Below are 21,788 nucleotides of genomic sequence, written 5' to 3'. Positions count from 1 at the left end.
AAATACATTGCAATATAAAACTTTAGAAAGCACACTTTCAAAGCATAGGATTAAAAAAAGAAACCCATAATGTGAACTGAATTTTGCCGCACCTATAAGGGTATTTAGAGGACGTCATATTTCAGGGCGATGTTTTAGAGTGCATGCTCAGAACAAGCTCTGCCAAGACCGGAAATCATGATGGTGTAAATTGCACGTTGAAAAGAACTGCGGAAGGTCGCCAACAGCATGCGATCAGCACCCATACACACAGCCATGGTCGCCAATGAATACTCGCAGTTGTAATATACCGAGAAATGCCCCATCCCCGAAAGGTAACCCACTGCCATTTTCGGCTTGATTTGCATCATCAATAATGACATCGGCGTAAATGCGGCTAGTTAGCTAGGGCAGAATATAATCAAACAGTGCTGATTCGGAAGTAGTACAGTGGTCATTCCTTCACTGTCCCTCGCTGCGACAACAAGTTTGGCAGTAAAACATGATCTAAAAATAGCTTTCTTTTTCAACTTTTCTCGACTGTATACCGAAAGTTAGCCCCTCCCTATTTTTGCCAGATTTGCTCCCGATCTTAGGTGGGCCATATCTAGAGATATTCCGGTATTTTCATTCCATGTATTGGACGGAGCAAAGACCACATCATAATCAAGTTACACATGGCTCAGCAGACACATGGGCCATTATGCCAGTTAAATCTCTCGAAACCTTTTCCCCAAAATACTAAGCCAAGAACAACCACTTTACCCTGGAACAGGAGTGTAGCAGCTGGGAAGTACTAAGAAAAAAAAGTCTATAGCCCAAATGCGAGGTGCACAGTCACATACCAGCTGATGCATGGTCGCTTCCTGGAAGCTCGAAGGTAGTTGCCCAGACTGTGCACTGTTTCTCGTCCACTGTGCCACTCCTGAAATGGAACACAGGGAAATGTCAGGAGGAGGGCGACCCATCAGGTTCCAGCACGGAAAGGCACGGGCATTCGGCTCACTCACCGGGCAGGGGCGGAGGAGAACTGACAGGTGTGGAAGACGTGGATGAAAAGCTGCTCCCCGGGTGGTCGGCTGAATATATCTGCTAAACGCCGAAAAGAGCACAGAGGGGACGTGTTAGAGCCAGCTCTGCACCACGGTTTCTCGTGCGAGCTCGAAATTGTTAGGGTAATCCATCAGTAGGAAGGAAGACCGAATGGAAGAAGGGCAAAGCATATTTTATGTCATTTAGTTGGTCCACTGTTTGCGTTGCATCAAAATCTAAATATACTCTCTCTCTCAAAAAAAAAAAAAAAAAAAAGCAACATGCCACATTTATTACAAGTCAGAGATTGGATGCCTTGTAGAATATTTTACTGAAGGGTAATGTGCAAAGAGAATTTTCAAAAAAAATAAAAAAATGGCTCGCTATTCCCAAAATTTTGGAGCTCAAATTAACAAATGCAGAAGTGCTGTTTAGGGTGCTCAATAGATACTTGTTCTCTACCACTCTTCACCCAGTAGAGAAAGCTGAAACGCACATGCTCATTAACTTTTGACTGCCTGTTATGTCTCGCACCATGACCCACTACCATGACTGCAGCAGATGCGAATGCTGCTTCCACGATGTCCACATTCTTCCCAATTTTTCTTCATCCACAAGCAGGAAAACCGACAAACTGTTGTACAATGACCAAGGCAGAGATGGAAGGATGCAAAGATGAGAACTATGGATTCACCTGTAACCTTCACAGTGCTATACTAGACATTGTCACCTCAAGAAAAAGGCAGGTTTTGCCCATAGTTTTTACAAACTTTGCTGGTGCGCAAATAAAAATAAGAGTGCCATTTTCGTCCAAAAGGCGCTGATATTGACAAAATCATAAGTACTAATTCAACGTACATGCACATAAAAGTAACCTCATTTACCTCACAGAGGGCAGATCTAATAATAGCACTCAGCAAGACATTCTTTACCACAACTGTCGAGGTGAAGACAGACCAGACCTAGTTTGTGTTCCTCTCAGCACTCCACCAGGGCTGCAGGCATAAGCTGGTAGCTCTGGAAGAGGGCACCTTCACGCACACAGTCCCGTGGCAGGAGCCACTACAAAGGCGGAAACTAGCACACGCAGCTTTTCGTGAAGCGCCAACTAAGCGCATAATGGTGCACAAACTAGGCAGTTTCTGGCAGAGGGAAAATCGGCGCGTCCGAGAAAAGCAACACAGCCTACCGTTGAAGACTCTTTATATAGCAAGGTCGAAGCACTTTTGATGTCACCTAAAGAGGCAATCGGCAAGGACACGAGTCTTGGCAAAACTCCAATCAAGTTACCCCCCCCCCCCCCCCCTGCTTAAAGAGAAGGAGCGTCCGACTGACCGAGGCGAGTGCCTTGCCCAGGGTGTCCCCCGTCTGCGAGGACGCCGTGGGAGGACCGTGCGACGACGCATTCCCCGTCCGAGAGAGCACCTCCGCTGCCGCCCCCGGGGAGCCCTGGTTCTTGCTGCCCATGACGACGCTGTTTACGACGCCGCCGGCCACGCCACTGCCCGCACTGGCGCCGCCGCTGTTGGCCGTGCTGTTGTTGTTGTTGTTGCTGGTGGTGCTGCTGGAGCCGTTGTTGTTGCTGCCGGTGGTGGTGTTGTTCTGTGCGGAGTAGAGCCGGGAGGCCCCCGTCGAAGGGGGGCCCCCCGAGGGGCCTCGGAAGCTCGACATGGGTGGCAGGCTGGTTGGCATCAGGCCGGAGGGCTCCTGGCCGCCAGGGGACACTGCTCCGTACGCCTGCTGCAGGGGGGGGAGCGGATTGAGCGTTGGCTAGTGCACTTTTTTTCTGCATTCAGGGTTAAGCCGTAAGCATTGTACCTTTGCCGTTAAGTGAACATTTGAGGGCCTGCCAGCCCCTGTACCGGATTAATTTCCATGGGTGCGTCTTATATGCACTTTTAAATGAGTCAGCGTTTATTGCCCCGGTGTGGACCAGGCTGGTTTCATGGGTCCGCGACACGGTTCCCACAGTGCTCTTTCGCTTGTTACGCTCACTTTCCTGTTAAATGAGAGGAAAACTCTTCTCGCACGTTTCTGACGTGCCGCTGCTGACGTGCACTCCTCTTACGATGGCACCGAGGTGTGGGGACGTGATTTCGCCTTCCCAGTATACACAATGTATGCGACAATGTGAAACCGAGGTGCAGCAACGATGCCGTCTGCACAAAACCGCCGACACCCAGGAGGATAGACTTGCTCTTCTAAGACGACAGTGTGCAGACCGTAGATCCCTGCACTAAATGCTCACGCACTTCGTCGAGAACCAGAGTAGCGATGGCGGCAATTTCGGTGTAATTGTTTGGTAAGTACGGCCTTGACTGTGCAAGACGTAGGCGCCATCGACCTTTACGACAAAGGAAGTACAGCAGAGCACCCGCCGATGGTCTGCCGTTCCGGCAGTCCGAAGACAGTTCAAAACTTGGTGGCGTAGGTCCACAGCTCCCCCATAGCCATGTGCGACTTATATGAAGGTGCGACTCATACACCGACTCTTACATGCAAACACACCAGCACGCGCCTAGCGGCGTCGCTGTATACGCGACGGGGTGTGGGCAAAACGACCACGCCGTCCCACATCGACAAACCACTGGAATGTGATGTCGTCGGCGTGAGTTGCCGTGCACTTCTTTTGTGTTGGAACTGTACAACTTCCTAGCATTGTTTGATTAGCAACCCACTGCACACAGATGCCACAAAATGGATGCTAAGGCCCGATTCGCACGACAAGATTTCGCTCGCTATTTTCAGTTGCGACGTCGTCGAAGCTGCAAAAGAAGCATAGACAAAAACTGCAGTAGTTGACGTCGAAACCGAAAATCGTGAGCAGAAATGGGTTGTGCAAATCAGGCTGAACAAATGGGCGACCGCCACCAGTTACTATGGTCAATGTCACCTTGTATCTACTTTTACGGTGGGCCAATTTGCCTGAGCACACCTCAAGTTCACAAATTTTAGAGGCCTACAATCGACCCTTTGCTGAATTCAGCCTGGCCACTTTGATCACTATCATCATTTAAAAAATGGCACATGTGCTGTACTAATGGCGGCCTTCTGTTTACTGATGAAGGAAGTTGAAAATGCTCCTAAGCAGATGTTTCAAGGCCTATCTATACATTCTAGATGTTAGCGCAACATGAAGCAGGAATTGGATGCAAGAGCTGCGTAAGCGTTCATTTCTAACTCGGGCCCAGTCAATACATTATACCCCTGTCAGACGGGCACCTAAAAGGACCTTTACGCCAAAGGACCTTTAGTGTAAATGTCATTTAAGCAGTGCCACACGGGAACTCAAATGGCATTCAGCGTAAAGGCCCTTTTCATAAACCTGAGTTCCCACCTCCTTTACGGCTGCTAAAGGCATACTCTCGTCAGCAGAGATCTACACGAGAGAAGCAAACTGAAATAAAAGATTGTACTGATATCTAAAATCAATGTTTTTGTATGTTTACTACAAAAAAAAAAAAAAAGCGTGCTTCAAGTATATTCTGTACAGACCTTGCTCTACTAATAGTTTCCTGTACTCACGGCCCCAGCTATCAGTAAGCCTCGTCATCCCGCTGTTCGCCTGCTCGCATCGTCCGCTTCAGCACTTTGGTTTTCTTGCTATCGATTTTCCTTACAACCCCAGTTATCTAGCTTTTATTTCTCTACTTTAAATTTTATCACCCTTTAATAGTGTATTGCTAAAGGTTTTTTGTACATATATATTTCTGTATCTCACTATCGCATATCGTGCGTTATGTCGAACAATGGAGGAACGTCCATGACTAGGAAGGGGTCGCCGCGCTTCCATTGGAGCGTTGAGGCGACCTGGGCGCTATACGACTTCGGGAGGGTCGGCTGGACGACCTCCGACTCGTGCAATGAAGCTCAGGCGCGAGCATGACGCTGAGCTGAACAGGGCAAAAGCGTAGCAGAGGCACAGAAAGGAGCGGGAGCACTGAGCGATGTTAAGACTGAGTAAGCGGGAGACGCTCAGGGTTGCCGCTAATTGCCAAAAAACACTTTCCTTGGGCTTAAAATGGACTTTGTTGTAATCACTCGACTGAACTCGTCATTTTTCTCTTTTTTAATATCTTGTTTGCTTAAGAATAACTTCCAGCCGGCAACACGTTCCTTGCCCTCACCCTGAACCAGAAGTTCACCCAAAGTGTCATTGTTGTAGCAGGACGTAGGAGAGTTGGGTTGGTGTATAAAATTTAAAGTGTGGTATTTCTTCGAGAGGAAAGTAAAGCATTACTGTTTTTGTTGTTCTGACCCCCAATCTCTTGGGTCTGGTCAGTAAACAGGTGGCCATTTAGGGCACTACTACTATGCTTAAAGAGGCTGGAAGTTGGCAGGCATGTTTTGCCACAGCCCTTTATGGAAGCAAATGTGAATCATGTTCGCATAAATGCCCATCTTACTAATGCTCGCAAATATACAAGAAGGCTATTCTAGCAAGAATCACGGCAGTTCATAAACCTCATTTACATTAAATCCTTGTTTTCAGTGTATAATAACCTCCTTGTTAGTCCTGCCTTCATTAGTCATTCCTTGTAAAAAGACCTCTTTCCACAAGAGATGCATTTCTATGATGTTTTAAATCATCTTGACAACGTTCTGAGCAAAAATAAGAAAGTCTGCCATTGCTATGATTTTGGAAGTCTTGAGGCTGCTTAGTAAGTAAGGCAAGCTCCTGAGTGCAGCACTAATTTCATTTGTCATATAAAGATGCAGGTGCCGAAGTACCCATTATGTACCCATTTCCCTATAAACTAGAACAGATTGACCCGTGATGGGCAACCCATAGTCATCAACTTGTCAATGTATCAAGTGCAAATAGTACCAGGAAATTATGATAGAACCAGCCTCCCATCATCATCCAGCTGGATCGATATCTCTCTCTCTCTCTCCTGTAACTCAACTTGGCAACGTCTGAGGCGGCGACTCACCATAGCTTCGGGAGGGAGGTGCATGGAAGAGAAGGCAGACGAGGTGGAGGGCAGATGAGAGGCCTGGTTGCCCAAGTACGAGTACGAAGAAGGCTGCAGGCTCTGGCTCGAGGACCAAGGGTCGCCCCCACCATGGCCCCCGTCTGCAAGGATGCGGCAGCACGCTCAGCGGCCGTGCTCCGTTTGCAGACAATGACGGACGTCTGCTGATGGCATCCGGTGTGCCTAGATCCGAGAGCTCGACTGGGGCAACAGCCCCTAGATTATGAGACTGTAGTGCTGAATTTTCTGTGTCAGCGTTCAGCCGAGGCTTGGCTCCAGGCTTGGACAGCAAGGACACGAGCCTGGGGAATGCTGACACAGCCCGCATGTCCAATCCGTGCCCTGCATTCTTCAGGCAACGCTGAAAACTCAGCACTAGGGCCCTGATATTTGGGAGGTGTTGGTCGGGGGTCACGTGGTTTATGGGCCGCATTTGCAATGCAAGCTCTGAGGAGGAGACAGAAGCATGGATCGTCTGCAAGCGTCCGCCTTTCTGCTCACCATTGTCTTCTTCGCACAGAAATGCACGCATGACAAGCAACCAACAAGCAAAGAAGATGCCTGGCCTTAAAGGGCAACTCCGCTCAATTCCAAAAATTTCGGGATAAAAATGATTTCAGATTAAAAAGCACTACATCATTTGCTTCGCAAAAAATGAAATATATTGTTAACTCTTACTTCAAACATGAGCAGAAATTGAAACCGAAACTTTGGCTCCGTCTGGCAACATTAACCTCGGGCTGCCAAAAGCATGGCTAAAGGTAACTCACCGATATAATAAGACTCCCCATAAAGGCCCGGTGGCTTGGGCGAAGAGTACCTTGGGGAGTCCTGGTCAAACCCTTCTGACCCGTAGGGCTGCAGAAACGAGAGAGAAAAGAGACATACATGAGCCACAAGGGTTGGCAGACACTGCTATCACTACAAGCAAAAGTGCACTGATCCCAAAGTTGCCATCTCTGAAAACACACACCTCTCACCCACGCCACTTTAGAACCTGGGATGCCATGTGATGCCGCATTCGCACCCACGGTTCACGCACTGGTTGACGTAGATATATCAATCTCGTCTGAATCAAATTGAATAAACTACAACGAACCACTGAACAGGTGCTCCAAAATTGAGAGCACTAAAACAATTAGGCAAGTGTTAGGCACCATGATAGTAAATAATTACGATTAAACTAGAATATATATGTATAGACAGAGCAATTTTTCAACCTACAATCTACAGCCGGGCTTGTAGAGCACGACAAATGCTCTGTGTACTTCCGCCGAAAAAAAATGACGACTGGAACTCTAAGACACCAAGCAGAAACAAAATGCCGCATCCAAGGGGGGGGATTAATTCCGAAATGAAGAAAACAAACGGGAGAAACTAAATTCTCCAAAGAGCGTGGATTAGGCGCATAATCCGTCCCGTCTCGCGCATGTCAAAAGCACCGTCTTGCCGCGAGCGTGCAAATCCAGCGAGGGAATCAAAGGCGCGAACGAATGAAAACACGTCGCGAACAAATCTCGGGACGAGGCGGCGAGCGCGATTCCCTGACAGAGATAGCGTCGTCCCTCGCACTGCTCCCGCGCTGTTGGGCGCTTAGGAAAATACACAAACGCCTGTTTCGGCGGCAGCTTCACCACTTTTTTTCGCGCGTACTAGGTTATTATACACAGACGTGCTGGGTACAGACAGACAGTCGTGCCTTTTATTTTTTTTTTGTGTGTGTGTTTGTGTAGTGAGAGGGAGAGAAAGAGAGACAGTCAGCCGTGCGACGAAGCAGAAGACCAAGCACGACACCAGAACTCAAAACCCGGTGAGCACGAGGCGAACGAGTAATGGGGGCCCCGCCGCTCGAGAAATTCGGGGAGGGTCAACGCTTCATAAACAAACCGTAAAAAAAAAAAAAAAAAAAAAAAAAAAAAAAAAAGGGGGGGGGGGGGGATGGGGCGGGAGTATTTTTGGTTGCTCAATTTTACGATCTTCGAGTCGGGGTTTCAAACCCAAGCGCCGGCTTCTTTGTGCGAGCGTGAACACTTCGATTTTCTTCGTCTTTATTTCGTCTGGCGAAAATTCGCTGAGACCTATTTCTACACTGAAAAAAATAAAAGAAGAAAAGCATTACACAGTAATGTGATTGGCCCGAGTAATTTTGGAGCACCTTTTGAAGCAGCGAAAAGTACACTTCGGAACAGCAAAAAGTACAAGGACTCTAATCCGGACACTAGGCGAAAAAGTCTGCGAGGAATCCGGCGGCTGTGATTGGCTGGAGCCGCGTTTGAATTCGACGCCGGCCAATCACGGCGGTCGTATTCCTCGCCAACTTTATCGTCAAGTGTCCAGATTAGAGTCCCAGTGCGAGTTACGTAATTTCCACTTTGCCTTCCTGATTTTGTGCAACCTTATGATGACATCAATAGCGTACTTAAAAGGTTAAAACAGCGCAAAAAACGACGGACAGGGTAAAAAAGGACACGGACAGAGCGCTGTCCGTGTCCTTCTTTACCCTGTCCATCGTTTTTTGCGCTGTTTTAACCTATTAAGTATGTCATACCAACTCGCCCAGGCTTCAACTTTATCAATAGCGTGACAGGTTTGATTGCCCAGCTAGCAGTTTGACTGTACGTATAAGCATAAGACACGGCAACGAGATGATCATTAATGAAGGGCAGTACGAACTGCTCTGCATGGTTAATTTAGGTACAAAACCAAACGCAAACCAAGCAGTATATTCCACTGCAATAATGTTAGAACATAATAATTTCGAGCACCCAAACTGATGTTTTCTTGAAGTTGTAGATGCTGTAATAAATCTGCAGTTCTTGGTTCAGAGAGAAACAAAGCTTTTGCCATTTGATTGTGAACATCAATGACATTTTATAGGCTGGGCTTTGTGATAAGAGAAATAATTTTCAGTATAGGGGAGTTCTCGTAGACCGCGTTGCCCCCTGTGATAGAGACCTCAGCAACGAAGCCGCTGCTGCGCCGGCGCGCCGATGGCCTTGACTCTAGATTCCGGCTATCGTAGCGGGTTGCGGAAAGCGTTGCGGGACGGTGAAAACGATCTACGAAAACTCCCCATTTCGGCAGTTTTAGAATAGCGCACGGTAAAGCTTTGCGTACGCAAAAAAATAGCGTCGTGGCCACTACGCATGCGCCTAACGCTAACCACGTTTTCCGCTTTGCGTGTGCGCTTTTTTTTTTTCGGAAATACGTGTGTACGCAGTCTTTACTCTCCTACAAGAAGGATTCGTGATGAGAAGTTGGCTAAAGCCAAGACGAGCAGAGTTAAAAAATGGCGGCTCCCAGGACCATGTCTGCGGCCGCTTTGGCGGCGTCGTGAGCGCAACGTCGGCGACATCCTCGCGACTGCGATTTTCAATACGGGACGATACTGCACTCGGTTTGGAAAACTCCAGTCCGGTGGGCAACGATCACCGGCAACTTGATGCATGCGACGCGCGAACATTTCTCGGCGAAGGCGCCGTGTGCGAGGGTCAGTACACGGAATCCCGGAGCAAAGCTCACCGGGGAAAAGTTCACCGGAGAAAAGCTCACCGGAGATAAGCTCACCGGAGAAAAGCTCACCGCAAAACCGGCGGATGCGGAGAAAAGCTCACCAATTTTTTTTTCTTATTTTTTATGGAGGCTGTTGGATCATGCGTAACATATATCAATTTATTATCACTAAAGTGCGTCAGGTTTGTCAAAAAGAAAATGACCTTTTTTGTATTATTTGCCAAGCTTATTAAGTATATTGCTCCCAAATTAATAATGGCGGGCCAGTGTTTTCTTCGGCTTACTCCCTAGGCAACTAAAGCCTAACTGAAAATTTTATGAACTTGAGTGACATGAAAGAGTTCGAAAACTTAGGTCTCCCTAAAACCTAAAAATCAAAACTGTAAACACCGAAAATCCGAAAGTGCATGCGCAACAACGCGATGCCTGAAATTCTCTTTGAAGTTTTTATTAACCTTTGAAAACAGGATAAAACAGTTAGTAGGATATCGAGGCTTATTTTTTCCACGGACATGAACGTTTTCTAGCCGTTCGTGCTGGTGTTTCCGCACGTTGCCTTTGTGTGATAGTGCCCTTCGAAGGTGAGCCACTCATGACTTTCAGACCTGCACACTGGCACCGTCGTTACTCGTGACCTATATAAGAAATAGTCTTCTGTAAAGTAGCGAATAGGGCGAGTTGGTGAACGTTATACATGATGAAAACCGCTCAAACGACGACGCCCGAGTGAAGACAAAAAACACGACAGGACGAAGCTGTTCTCGCGACTAAAGTTTTCTTAGTGAAATTAACAGAAAGAAAACAACGTAGCCGACACCGACTGCATGAACAAATACCTACTTAACTATTAGGCACTACAGAATGTTTGGAGCTGAAATGGTTCACACACCGCTATTCATATTAGCTCACAAAGAACAAACCCCTTTATTTGACAGAGCTACCGACGGCGCACCCTCAGTTGTCAGTAAATTGTTGTCTGTTTTACCGGTGTACAATGTTCTGATATCATTTTTGCGGCTTCATTAATATACACAATGGGTGATTACTAATTTCCGAGGAATTAGCAAATATGCCCAATGACCTTCAAGAATATTACAAGAAAGAGGACATAGTTAAAAAAAAATCGGTGAGCTTTTCTCCGCATCTGCCGGTTTTGCGGTGAGCTTTTCTCCGGTGAGCTTTTCTCCGCCGCCCCAGTACACGAGACCTCTCTAGCCGAGGCGACGCAGGCAGATACGAACGGTTGCGTCCCATTCTCATGTTTAACCAAACCTAAAGTGCTACTCTGGACCACAAAACACGTTTCTTGCTTCTCGGGTTACAGCATTTCGTGTGCGAAATAAAAATTGTGACTGTACCTTGGTAGCGTTGCAAGCGCGAGATGCTTGGACTTTTCTCGTCGCTGCGGAGAAACGCTATTCTAAAACTTTTGCGTAGCGTGCGCTTAAAATTGCGTACGTTATTCTAAAACTCCCTATGAACAAAGTGAAAACCAGATTTGGCACAATGTTGACGTAAATTCCTCACATTTTGGCCAAATGCAGGAGGGAAAGCGCTTTGGCGCAGCCATCACATCACTGCACTACAACCGTAGCGATACGATAATTATCCGAAATGCGAGACAAAATCTCGTGCGCGTAAAATCTACACCTCGCAAAGCTGCGCTTGTGGTCATTCTTATACTCTATATCAGCCCCCCCCCCCCCCCCCCCCCCCTTTCCCGCCCCTTTCTGCGTTTCCCCAGGAAAAAAAGAAGGGATTTCAGGCAGAAGAAAGTACGGCTCGCGGTTTGGCAGCCTTGTGCCTCCATACGTACATTTGTACAGCCTTGTGCACTCATACGTACAGTCAGACGCTAAACAAAATTTTAATTCGACCCCCCCCCCCCCCCCCCCCCCCCCCCCCGCGGCTCTTAGAAGTATCGTGGTTCCGTATGCGGCTCTTAGGCCGGGTCAGCCTGGCCATTCCTGCTCTATATGAAGCAACAAATGACGTAGACTCCAGAAACTAGCTGGTCAACAAACGAAAGGACAACACCGGTGAAAAGAGGAAAAGACGCGGAACCTTTCGAGACGAGTGAGGTGCCGCTAGGAAAGTCGGGAGATCTTTCCCTCACACGCTGCGTAACGGCGTAACCGCCGCGAAAAACGCAAGCCACGACACAAAAAACGGCCGCAAAAAGGAGGACAAAACGAATTAGTACAATAAAAGCCACAAATTGAAAAGAAATCCTCGATAAAAAAAAGAACGCAAAACAACGAAAGAGAGAAAAAAAAAAGCCGCAAATAACATGAGACGAGAGAATGGAACGATATTCACTAAGAAAGAAAAGAAGATGAAGACAGAAAGCGGCTCGCGAAACTGCCGTTACTACAACAAGCCGACGGGAAAGAGAAAAGCGATCCCTCCAAGCAAAGAAAAACGCTCAGCCAAAAAAAAAAAAAAAAAAAAAAGCAACATACGAGCAGGCGGCAGTCGAAGCCAGCCGAACAGAACCACTACGGACACACACGCAAACAACAAAAACCGCCGGAAGTTTAAGAAGAAAAAACAAATCATCGCAGAGAGAACAAAGAGCGCGAGAAGAGAAAATCGGCCAACGCATCACGACACCGACAAAAGAAAGCGGAGCCAAAACAAAAGAGCGGCAAAGGAGGAGTCCAAAACAAAATGATAACGACGAAGTTTGGAGGGGAGGCAGCAATAATGGAGCTCTCTCTCTCCGGCCGCCGAGGGAGCGTTCTCCCTCCCGCGCACAGTGAGTCGAGCGAGAGCACGGTAATGGATTCATCTATCGCGCCCCTTCCCTCCGCCACCGCCAAACGCTCCCCGCGGCCAATAAAACGTCCGCCCCGGCGCCTTGGCCAAGTAACACCACTCCGAGAAATCAAAAAAAGGGAGGAGCGGGCGGGAGATTATTATTAGGATTATATACGGAGGAGCGAGCGGCGCACAGCCGAAACGCGATTTGGCGGCGGCGCTCCAGAGACGTCGCCGGCGAAAGTGGCTCAACTAATGCGGCAGCCGAGAATTAAAACCGGGGGAGCTCGTTGGGACAGGCACCGACGCCGCCGCTTTACGAGAGCGCTGTTACCACGACCGTAATGGATTTCGTTTTGCCGCGTCAGAAGGGCCCGCGCCGCCAAACGCCACTGGGGGCTCGAGTCACCGGATCGAGCCTCGTAGGAGCACAAACAGAACGTTCTGTTGTGTGCTCACAACTAGAGTTCCTCTCTAGAGGCTCCCAGCGGTAGAGGGAGTTGCGCGTCTCTTTTCCACTTGTCGCCACGCCACTATTCGCCGAGATGCGATCACGCCAGGCACAAAATCGAAGTGGCGAGCAGGAAAGCCGCTGATACGGCCGCTTCGCCGACATTGCACGCGGCTCGGCGTACGTTCCCCCGCCTTTTGCCTCCTCCTTTCCTGTTTTCCAAAAAAAAAAAAAAAAACGTGAACAAACGTGCCGCGTGCGCGTTGCCGCTATTCGTCAAATTTAGTCACGTGACGAGCAGAAACCAGGCCCGTGCAGGAAAGCCGGTGCTACGGGGATGAACGCGCAGCTCTGGCTGTAACAAATTTAGACAGCGTGTAGTCGGTCAGCCATTTGAAAGTTGCGACGAGTCACTTGCTGTAGATGAGCCATTTGGCCAGTGCGGTACAATCGCTAGCCTGGGGTCTTTAACGTGCACCACGCAGTAGTGATACAGGACCGCACGCCGATACGATGCTCATCGAGATCGAAACGGGCACGGGTGGGGATTCAGCCCAGGATCCCTGGGTTCTGCAGCGCGAGCTTTCGCTCCACGTGCTCCGAGCTGGTGTGCCCTAGCTCACTCGCCCACCGATCTTCCTTCGAGGAGTGCAGTGGATACAAAGCCTCCCCGCTCAATCAAAACTGCCACCCCCCGCGACTCGGCAAAATAAGACGATGGCACTTCAAAATATCCGAGGTAGCACAGAAACTAACCGACAGAAATCGTTCGAGCGCGCGAGTGTGAGGAACCCTAGGCACAGGGACACCTAAAACGGCCACGGATGCAGTCTTTCATCACAAAATCTTCAATGCCCAGATCGCAAACTTACTACAGCATTAGTGAATGCAGCCAATCCCCCCCTTACGCACACAGACATACACTTCCCGTTGCGACATCCACCCCGTCACGGCCGACCAATCGTCGCAACCCGCCTCGACCCCCCTGCCAAAACGGCGGCGACCCGGAGAAGCCAGAAAGGAGGCAGCGAGCCAAAGCGACCAGCGTGCAAAGCCAAAGGCGACCCAGTGAGCCGCCGACTCGGCCGGCCTGCTCGATCCAGCGAGAAAAGGGCGACCGAGCGCCGACCGAAATACCCGCGGGCGCCGGGCCATTTCCCACCTCTCCCGTCCCCCCCCCACTTCCCGAAGCACGCGAACAGATTCGATTTCCAATTCGGTGCGCGGCGCGAAGTACGGGGAGCCCTTTCCCTCTCCCGAGGAAGGAGTCGTCCCGCTCCTCCCGCTTCCTTCGCATCCAGACACAGACCCAGATCGAAGAAAGCCCCGGCGGCGGCCACTCCCAGCCACCGAGGAGACCCCGACTATGCGCGCCGCCAGATTGGAAAAACGGAAACGCGAAGACAAACAGCCGGGAGACCTCTTGTTTTCGTCGTCGTCGCAACGCGCCTCCAGCCCCCGCCTGGCTTCCCCACACGGAGGCGCCACGGGGAAAAGGACCTCCCCATTTTTCTTTTTCCCTACGAAGAGGCGCGAACTCGTTGTCATCTTCGCGGTGGATTTCGTCCGAGAAGAGTGTGCGGAACCCCCGACGAAGCGCTGATTGGGAAGGAGGGATCCAAAGGGCTCAGCCGTATTCATCCATCCATCCATCCGGAGGGGCGGACGTCCCTTCTCGGCGGTTGTCGCAGAGTCAGGGATTAGGGAAAGCCGGGGCTAGACATTTTTTTTTTCCTCCTGGGTTTAGGGAAAAAGCCTTCGCTCTTCTCGCCGCTCAATCTCGGGGGCTTTTCTCCCTCTCGGGGACTGACCGTACGTACGCCGGGGCTGTAATCCTCCGCGGGACGACTTTGTGGAGGCTCGGGTATCGCTGGCGTGATTGAAAACGAGCCGACCACCCCAATCCTGTCGTCGAAATGGGATCACTGCTTCAGACGTAAAGAAACGCCTTTTGGTTGTAGCATTTTCAAATTCGCAGCTTCGCGACAGGAGACGGAACATTTAAACTCACATCACTGCACTGTTTGCCTGTGAAAAGGAAATATTATAGAGGGGGTTACAGTAAAAGTACTCCTTCAAGTGAGAAAAAAAAAAGACAAAGAAAGGACGCTGGTCTTTTCTAGGTATAGACCTTTTCTGTGTACTCTCGTCCCCAGCAACCTAATAGGCGTATCCGGTATGGGCGACGAAAAAATACTAAAACGTTTCAACCTGCAAATAGTAAAAAAAATAAAGGGGAGGCATAACGAGAAAGTGTGACGGTTACGCTTATATCTTAAATGCCTTCTATTGGCGTGGCAAAGGCAAAACAATGTTTTCGCCCATACTGGAAGTGACGTCAATTCAAGATGGCGGCGCACTTGCAGAAAAGGTCTATAAAGAGATACTGAACCCAAGATTGGAGCTCAGAAAACAAGGCTTTAGCGATAGGCAGAACGCTGCAAAACCCCAAAACACCACTCATACAGCGATATTTCTAACGGAGGGCCGTATTTCTTTGGAAAAGTACGCGATTGAACACGGCCAACGAGACATGCGACGTCACGATTCTCCATTCCCTCTCCTATTCGCTTCGTCCCCTCAAGCAAGCCTCAAGCTGGTAAACAGAAGCGAGGAGGAGAGAAGCAAGGCCGCTTCCCCTCATCCCCAACTGTTCCAGGAGGATCGTGACGTCATAGCTCTCGCTTGATCGCGTCCTTTTCCAAAAATACGGCCGTCCGTTTAAAATATCCATGCATCAGTGAGGTCTTGGAGTTCGTAGAGTCCCGTTCAACGCTTCAGCGGCCTTATTTTACGAAATAAAACTTTCGGTTCAGCATCCCTTTCACGTTGATGGCCCATAACATTTCATTCTTCGGCAACATCCGTTGCATCAGTTGTTGTGAGACTGTTTTGCTGGATTAGTGCATTAGGTGCATCAATATTCATTGCGTCATTTGTAAACGGGATCATGAAATGCAAAAACAAGTTCAAAAGCGCACCCAATTCCAATCGTTTCTCCCGGCTAAAAAAACAACCAGAAGGTCCAACACACAGCGACCCAACGCATAGCGTTGAACATTGTAGAAACTAACTGGAGCCTCCAAGAAGTGGCCGCTGAACTCAAGACCGAAACGTAAAAGAACTAAAAAAAGCTTTCGCTCCTCCTCCCCTCCCCCCAAAACAAAGAAAGCGAAGAAAGAAACGACAGCGACTGCTTTGATTCAATCCCTATTTCCATCCTCATCCCTGTCGCCCAAGGGGAGATATTTTCCAATGTGCGCTCTTTGCCAACTTCCATTGAAAACCTTCACGCTTTCTAATTTTTTTTTTTTTTAAATACTTTCTCGATAGACTTTTTTTATTTCCTTTGCTCCATTCTGGTCTCTGATCGTTCGCCACTACCGCGGCTGTGGTGTGCCTCCATCCACACTTCTTTCCTGTTTTTCAATGGGCTCTGTAGCGCCTCTCCTGTTAACGCCCCGCCGTTAAATAACTGTTTCGGCCTGGAGCGGTTAATTGGCTTCGTCGATCGAGCGAAGCAGACAGCGGTAGCTCCTAACACGTTTTGATTTTCCCCCGGCTCCGTGGGTGGCGTTATCGTCCAACAATGCTGCGGATCCTGGTTCGTCCCAGATCGAACGGAACCGCCGCGCTCGCCGCCGACCAACCACCGATAAGACGATTAAGTGTTTACGCGATCACAAACCCATTAGCGTGCATCAAGCGCTTTGCAAGTTTGGATTAAAGTTATCTCAGGGAAATTCCCTTGTAGGTCTATTTACCAAAAATGACGTAATCAAATTACATGGCATTTACAGGTTTTGCCCGACTATTTTATCGAAATTTCATGACCGACTTCTAGGGGAACACGACGTGTATGAAGAGCAAATTTCATCCGGTATATTTGACGGCCCGCAGGAGAGTGACCAAGCACACGATCACCCGACCTTGACAGTATGTTCTTTGATATTTTTGGCTCAATATATGCTTTTTGTTTTTAAGAAACCATTGGTCAAATTTGTGTTTTGAAGAGTAGATTAAAGTAATGACAGTATATTTCCACAATGCAAAATGCCGCAGTGAACCCACACAAAACACCTGGTTAAACGGCACGTTCCCAAGAATCGGGGTTGATGACAAACGAACCTATGTTGCCAAAATATTTGTAAAGTTTAATGAAGGCAAAGAGCGTATTTTTGAAGTTTAATGAAAGCGACTCAACAACTTTTCTTTTGTTTCACTGCAAGAATCATCACCATCATCATCATCATTTATTAAACCTTGAAGGCCCTTACGGGCATTACACAAGGTGGGGGGTACTCGCTGAAAAACCTTATATCAAGGAAGAAACAAAAAGTGGGTTACATGCTGGAGAACATTGTTAAAGCAACAAAAACAGGGAAAAAAAAAATAAACACTCAAAACATCTCTAGGAAAAACAGCTGATTAAACAGACAAATACACAAATAAAAACATTTCTATAAACACGAAATGACTTTGCTAATAGTGCAACTGCAGATGGATGGTCAGTTGGGATATGAATGTGTTATGACCAGTATGGGTCACGATGCTGTTAGGCAGGCTATTCTAGTCTGTTATAGTAATGGCAAGGTGGAGTTAAGAAACGAAACTGACGAGGCGATAATTGGACGAATTTAACAGACGTTATCAATGCGAGGAAATATGCGAGTGGCTAGGGATAATAGTGAAGTTCTGATGTCATGGTTATGATAGTAAATCTCGTGAAAAAGAGACAGGCGTTATAATTTTCTTCAAAATGAGAGCAGATCAAGGTTAGCTTTCACTCGTAAAGAAGTGATGCTGATGTCTCGTGAGTTATCCGAAAAACATTGATCTGATTGCGCGATTTTGAAGTTCCTCTAGGTTTTGTTATCAATGAATGTTGCCAAGGGGACCAGATGGATGACGTGTATTCAAGTTGCGATCTTACGATTGTAGTGTAGGCTAGTTGTTTCACTGATGATGGTGCTAGTTTTAGATTCCGTCGAAGATAGCCAAGAGAGCGGTTAGCATTAGACAGCACGTGTATTATATGCGTGTTTCGTGAGAGATCGTCAGAGAAGTGAACGCCAAGATATTTGTATGATGGACACTTCGTAATTACCTGGCTGCACATGGTGTAAGTAAAAGAGAGAAGACTATGAGCACGCGTGAAGGAAACGAGATTTGTTTTAGAAAAGTCAATTGTCATTTTCCACTGTTTACACCAGTCGGCTATTAGGTTAAGGTCAGCTTGTAGGGTTATGTTATCGTTCAGGTTAGATACAGATCGGTAAATTACGCAGTCATCAGCAAAAAGTCGAATACAGGATGTTATGCGATCTGGTAGGTCATTTACAAATGTTAAAAAAAGCAGAGGTCCGAGAACACTGCCCAGGGGGACTCCGGATGATACAGGAGAACAAGCTGACGACTGGTTGTCAACCACAGTATGCTGAGTACGATTGGTTAAACATTGTTCTATTCATGATGTTAACGAGTGGATGAATGTGAAGTTGATTTAGCTTGAGCATGAGTAAACTATGGGATACCTTATCGATTGCTTTATAAAAAATCAATGAATGGATGACGCGTATTCAAGTTGCGATCTTACGAGTGTAGTGTAGGCTAGTTGTTTCACTGATGATGGTGCTAGTTTTAGATTCCGTCGAAGATAGCCAAGAGAGCGGTTAGCATTAAACAGCACGTGTATTATATGTCTGTAGGTTATTATCGATGTTACTGTGTATTTCATGAACAAGTGGTACTTGTTGTGTTTCGCAAGAGTATGATTGTTTGAACCCCTGCTGGTTTGAAAAAAGGATGAGGTTATTTTCGAAATGCTTCATAACATTTGAATATATTATGTGCTCAAGTAGCTTGCACGGGACACTGGTTAGAGATATAGGGCGATAATTTCATGGTAAAGTTTGATCCCCCGATTTGTGTATTGGAACCACTCTGCCAACTTTCCAATCTGTAGGAAGCTCGCCGGACGACAAAGATTGTTGGAAGATAATTAACAGAAAACGAGCTGAGTGTAATTTAATGTTTTTCAGTAATTTGGAGTTGATTGTGTCGTCCCCAGAATTGGAAGACAACTGTAACCTTTCTACAGAGCTTATACCTGAATACGTTATTTCAATGACAGTCATGGGAGTGTGATATGCGTTTTTAAGATGAGGCGCGCTACTGTGGTTATCTGTAGTAAAGACTGGGGTGAAATAGTGGTTAAGACTGTTGGCGCTTTCTATATCCGATAATGGCAACCGACCATCGCTCATTAGTTGTACAGGTTTAGACGTTTTTGGATAAATTACCTCCCAAAACTTTTTAGGTTTATTGCGAAGAATGTTAACTAAGTCAATGTTAAAGAATTTTGCCTTCACCTCTGTAATGGATTCCTTGTAAATTTGAGCAGTATCACTGTACTGATTCCAAGCGAGATCGGTAGTCAGTTGTTTGGCACGGCTAAATAGTCTTTTCTTTTTTTTGTTAAGTTGGTTAAGTGTTTTTGTGAACCAGGGATTCGGCAAGGCGCCGGCAAGGTGTGCCCGTTTATTTCTGAGGAGGATCCAGTTTTCATCGACTGTCCTGCTCATATAGCCACACTGAAAACTATCAAAAATATTTCAGGCTCATCGTTAATTGCAGAGTAATTAGCTTTATTATAGTCTTTAATGGTTTTACAATATGGTGATTTCCGCTGAGTCTCAAATTCAATGTTGAAATGAATTACGTCATTGTCACTAATGGGTGGGTGGTATGCTATATTTTTAACAAGTGTAGTGTCAGTAGTGGGGCAGATGGAATATGACTCGTTCTTTGGGTGGATCTGGTAGGTTGAGTAATCTTATGTGATAGATTAAATGTAAGACCTGTGTCTATAAGTTCACCTGAAATGTGATTCAAGAATGAAAGAATATCACAAATAATGTCAGGACAATTGAAGTGGCCTAAGAGAATGCATGATGCGTTTAGGGATTGGTTGAAAATGAAAGAGTGCGTCGTGAAGCTTATAGAAAAAAAAAAAAAAAAGAAAACATTAACAAAGTCGGGCGGTCAATAGCACACACCAAGGATTGGTGTGTGCTAGAGGATTTGAACAAAAGAAACTACAATATGATTCCGTACTGCAATTAGTACTCCACCCCCACGCCGGAGCTCCCTATCACACCTATAAATATTGTAATTAAAAGTCATGGGAAACACTTCAAAGTCCTTTACGTCAGGTCTTAGCCATGTTTCCGTTAGGAAAGCAAAGTCGGCCACACAAGACTCAGTTAATAAATGAAGGTCTTCACGCTTTGGCAGTATACTTCTTATGTTAGTGTAAAGTACAGAAAAAGAACTTTTTTCTTTTTTTTTTTTTAATCTGGGGGCACTGAGGCGTCTCGACCACACACATGTTATGAATGCCTGTCTTCCACAACACTCTCGCTTCCAGGGTCATAAACAAAAAGTTGCGTTCCAATTAAAAGTTTGTTATATTTTAGTTTAAACGGTTTATTTCGTAACTTGGAAAACTGTAGGAGTCCTCAACGTGCTTCACGCACGGCAGGAGAAAAGTCTTCGCTAACGGCAAACGTGGTGCCCTTGAACTTGTAAGCCTTCCCCAGGGTTGAGTCCTTTTGCTTTGTTGAGCAAAACTTTACAATGACAGGGCGTTTTTTTTTTTATTGGGGCCGAAGCGACCAAGCCAGTGGGCGCGTTCAATGACGCCAGGTTCTAACGAGAAACCAAGTTGCGCAGAGCAGATATCGAGAACAAGCTTTTCTGACTGAGCCCAGACAAAGAGGTCTCCCCCTCTTTGTCTGATAACCCATAGAAAAGCAAGTTTGAGCGCCTGACGTTTGACAGTGCTTGAGTAGGTGCAGTGATTTCTTCTTTTACATCCGGTACAACGGTCTGGTGCGTCTCAGGGGCTGCCACCCTAGCTGATAATGATGCAACGATATCGTCACTTTTGTTTAGGTCTCCCCGCAATTGTCCCAGAGTGGGAAGCACTTGAGCTTGACCTTTCCCGAGACTCTGAACACTGGACACTACATGATTAAGTTGCTTTACTTGTTCTTTTAACATTGTCCGGGACTTTTCTCGATGTCACCGGAAAGAAGTATCTGTAGTGTTCTTATGTTCTGACTTACAAAGGAATGGACACAAACAATGTGTACGCTTGGGTCGGGCACAACACCGCAATCAAAAATGGGTTATCGTCTTTGTAACATTTAAGGTGTGATGGACCAACCTGAATCAGAGGGAACCGTAATGAAGAGATAGGCAACCTCGCCTCATTCGTTTTTTTTTTTTTTTTTTGACGCTTTTTGACAAGAATCGCGGTGTTTCTTTTTGTTTGTTTTCTTCTTTTGGAGATCAGTTTTGTTGGTCTTTCCCTTTCCAACGGGCGTATGCACTTGCTGTTCCCCAGGGAAAGCAAAAGCCCAATTTGACTGACCGATGCTCATTGGAGTGGAAACTCCCCGACGTTTCCAGACTCGCCAAAATCCCTGACAAGAAACCTTTTTCCCAGTAAGCTTCTGCGCAAACCCACACCTCTGGCCTTGCTTCCCCCTGTCTCCATTTTCACGGGGCACCATCCCGCACGACCACGTTCTATCTTTCCGCGTATTTCGTCTTTTCCGACGATTCTTTTTCTCGGTATCGGCAGCACGGGGTAGAAAGCAAAAAGGGCAGCACTCCGAGACATGCGCCGCTCGAGGCTCACGATACGTCGAAGCGTTGCCGAAGGCAGGAAGCTCGGGCTGGAGGGGGGACAACTTAAAGTCTTCCCTCTCACCCTGCCAAGGGGGGGGGGGGGGGGGGGTTCGCCCCCCCCCCCCTCCTATGTTCTGACGCCATTGTTCCCAACTCGTCGATTTCTACTCGACCTCGAGAGGACATCGCCACGCGTTTAATCCCACGACGGTCACGCCCTCCGATCCCTTGCTCGCAGCACACTATACAACAAAATAAGAATCTCGCAGGTAGCAAGGCGTACGATTGTCCACTCAACAACCTCAGCCTAACAAAACTATACGAGACAAAAAAAAAAAAAAAAAGAAAGGGAAAAAGAAAACGGGGGGGGGGGGGGGGGG

General features: G+C 47.3%; 1 protein-coding gene across 9 annotated transcripts in view; it reads right to left on the bottom strand.

The window, feature by feature from the left end:
• LOC8029575 (transcription factor 12) overlaps positions 1-21,788 on the bottom strand; it is a 214,047-nt gene that overhangs the window by 37,717 nt on the left and 154,542 nt on the right. For 4 of the 9 annotated variants that reach the window (XM_042290360.1, XM_042290370.1, XM_042290373.1 and 1 more), the window contains 5 exons: positions 6,758-6,845; positions 5,946-6,088; positions 2,347-2,751; positions 990-1,071; positions 825-904 (listed from right to left, as the gene is read on the bottom strand). In XM_042290360.1, coding sequence (XP_042146294.1) covers positions 825-904; positions 990-1,071; positions 2,347-2,751; positions 5,946-6,088; positions 6,758-6,845 — 798 coding nt within the window. The remainder of the gene's footprint in view (positions 1-824; positions 905-989; positions 1,072-2,346; positions 2,752-5,945; positions 6,089-6,757; positions 6,846-21,788) is intronic. The other 5 variants (XM_042290366.1, XM_042290376.1, XM_042290361.1 and 2 more) reach the window with 3 other exon arrangements.

Source organism: Ixodes scapularis, unplaced genomic scaffold (genome assembly GCF_016920785.2).
Source record: "Ixodes scapularis isolate PalLabHiFi unplaced genomic scaffold, ASM1692078v2 PGA_scaffold0__279_contigs__length_252992795, whole genome shotgun sequence".
Classification (NCBI taxonomy): domain Eukaryota; kingdom Metazoa; phylum Arthropoda; class Arachnida; order Ixodida; family Ixodidae; genus Ixodes; species Ixodes scapularis.
The sequence above is the reverse complement of the archived record's forward strand: the minus strand, read 5'-3'. Positions and strand labels throughout refer to the sequence as shown.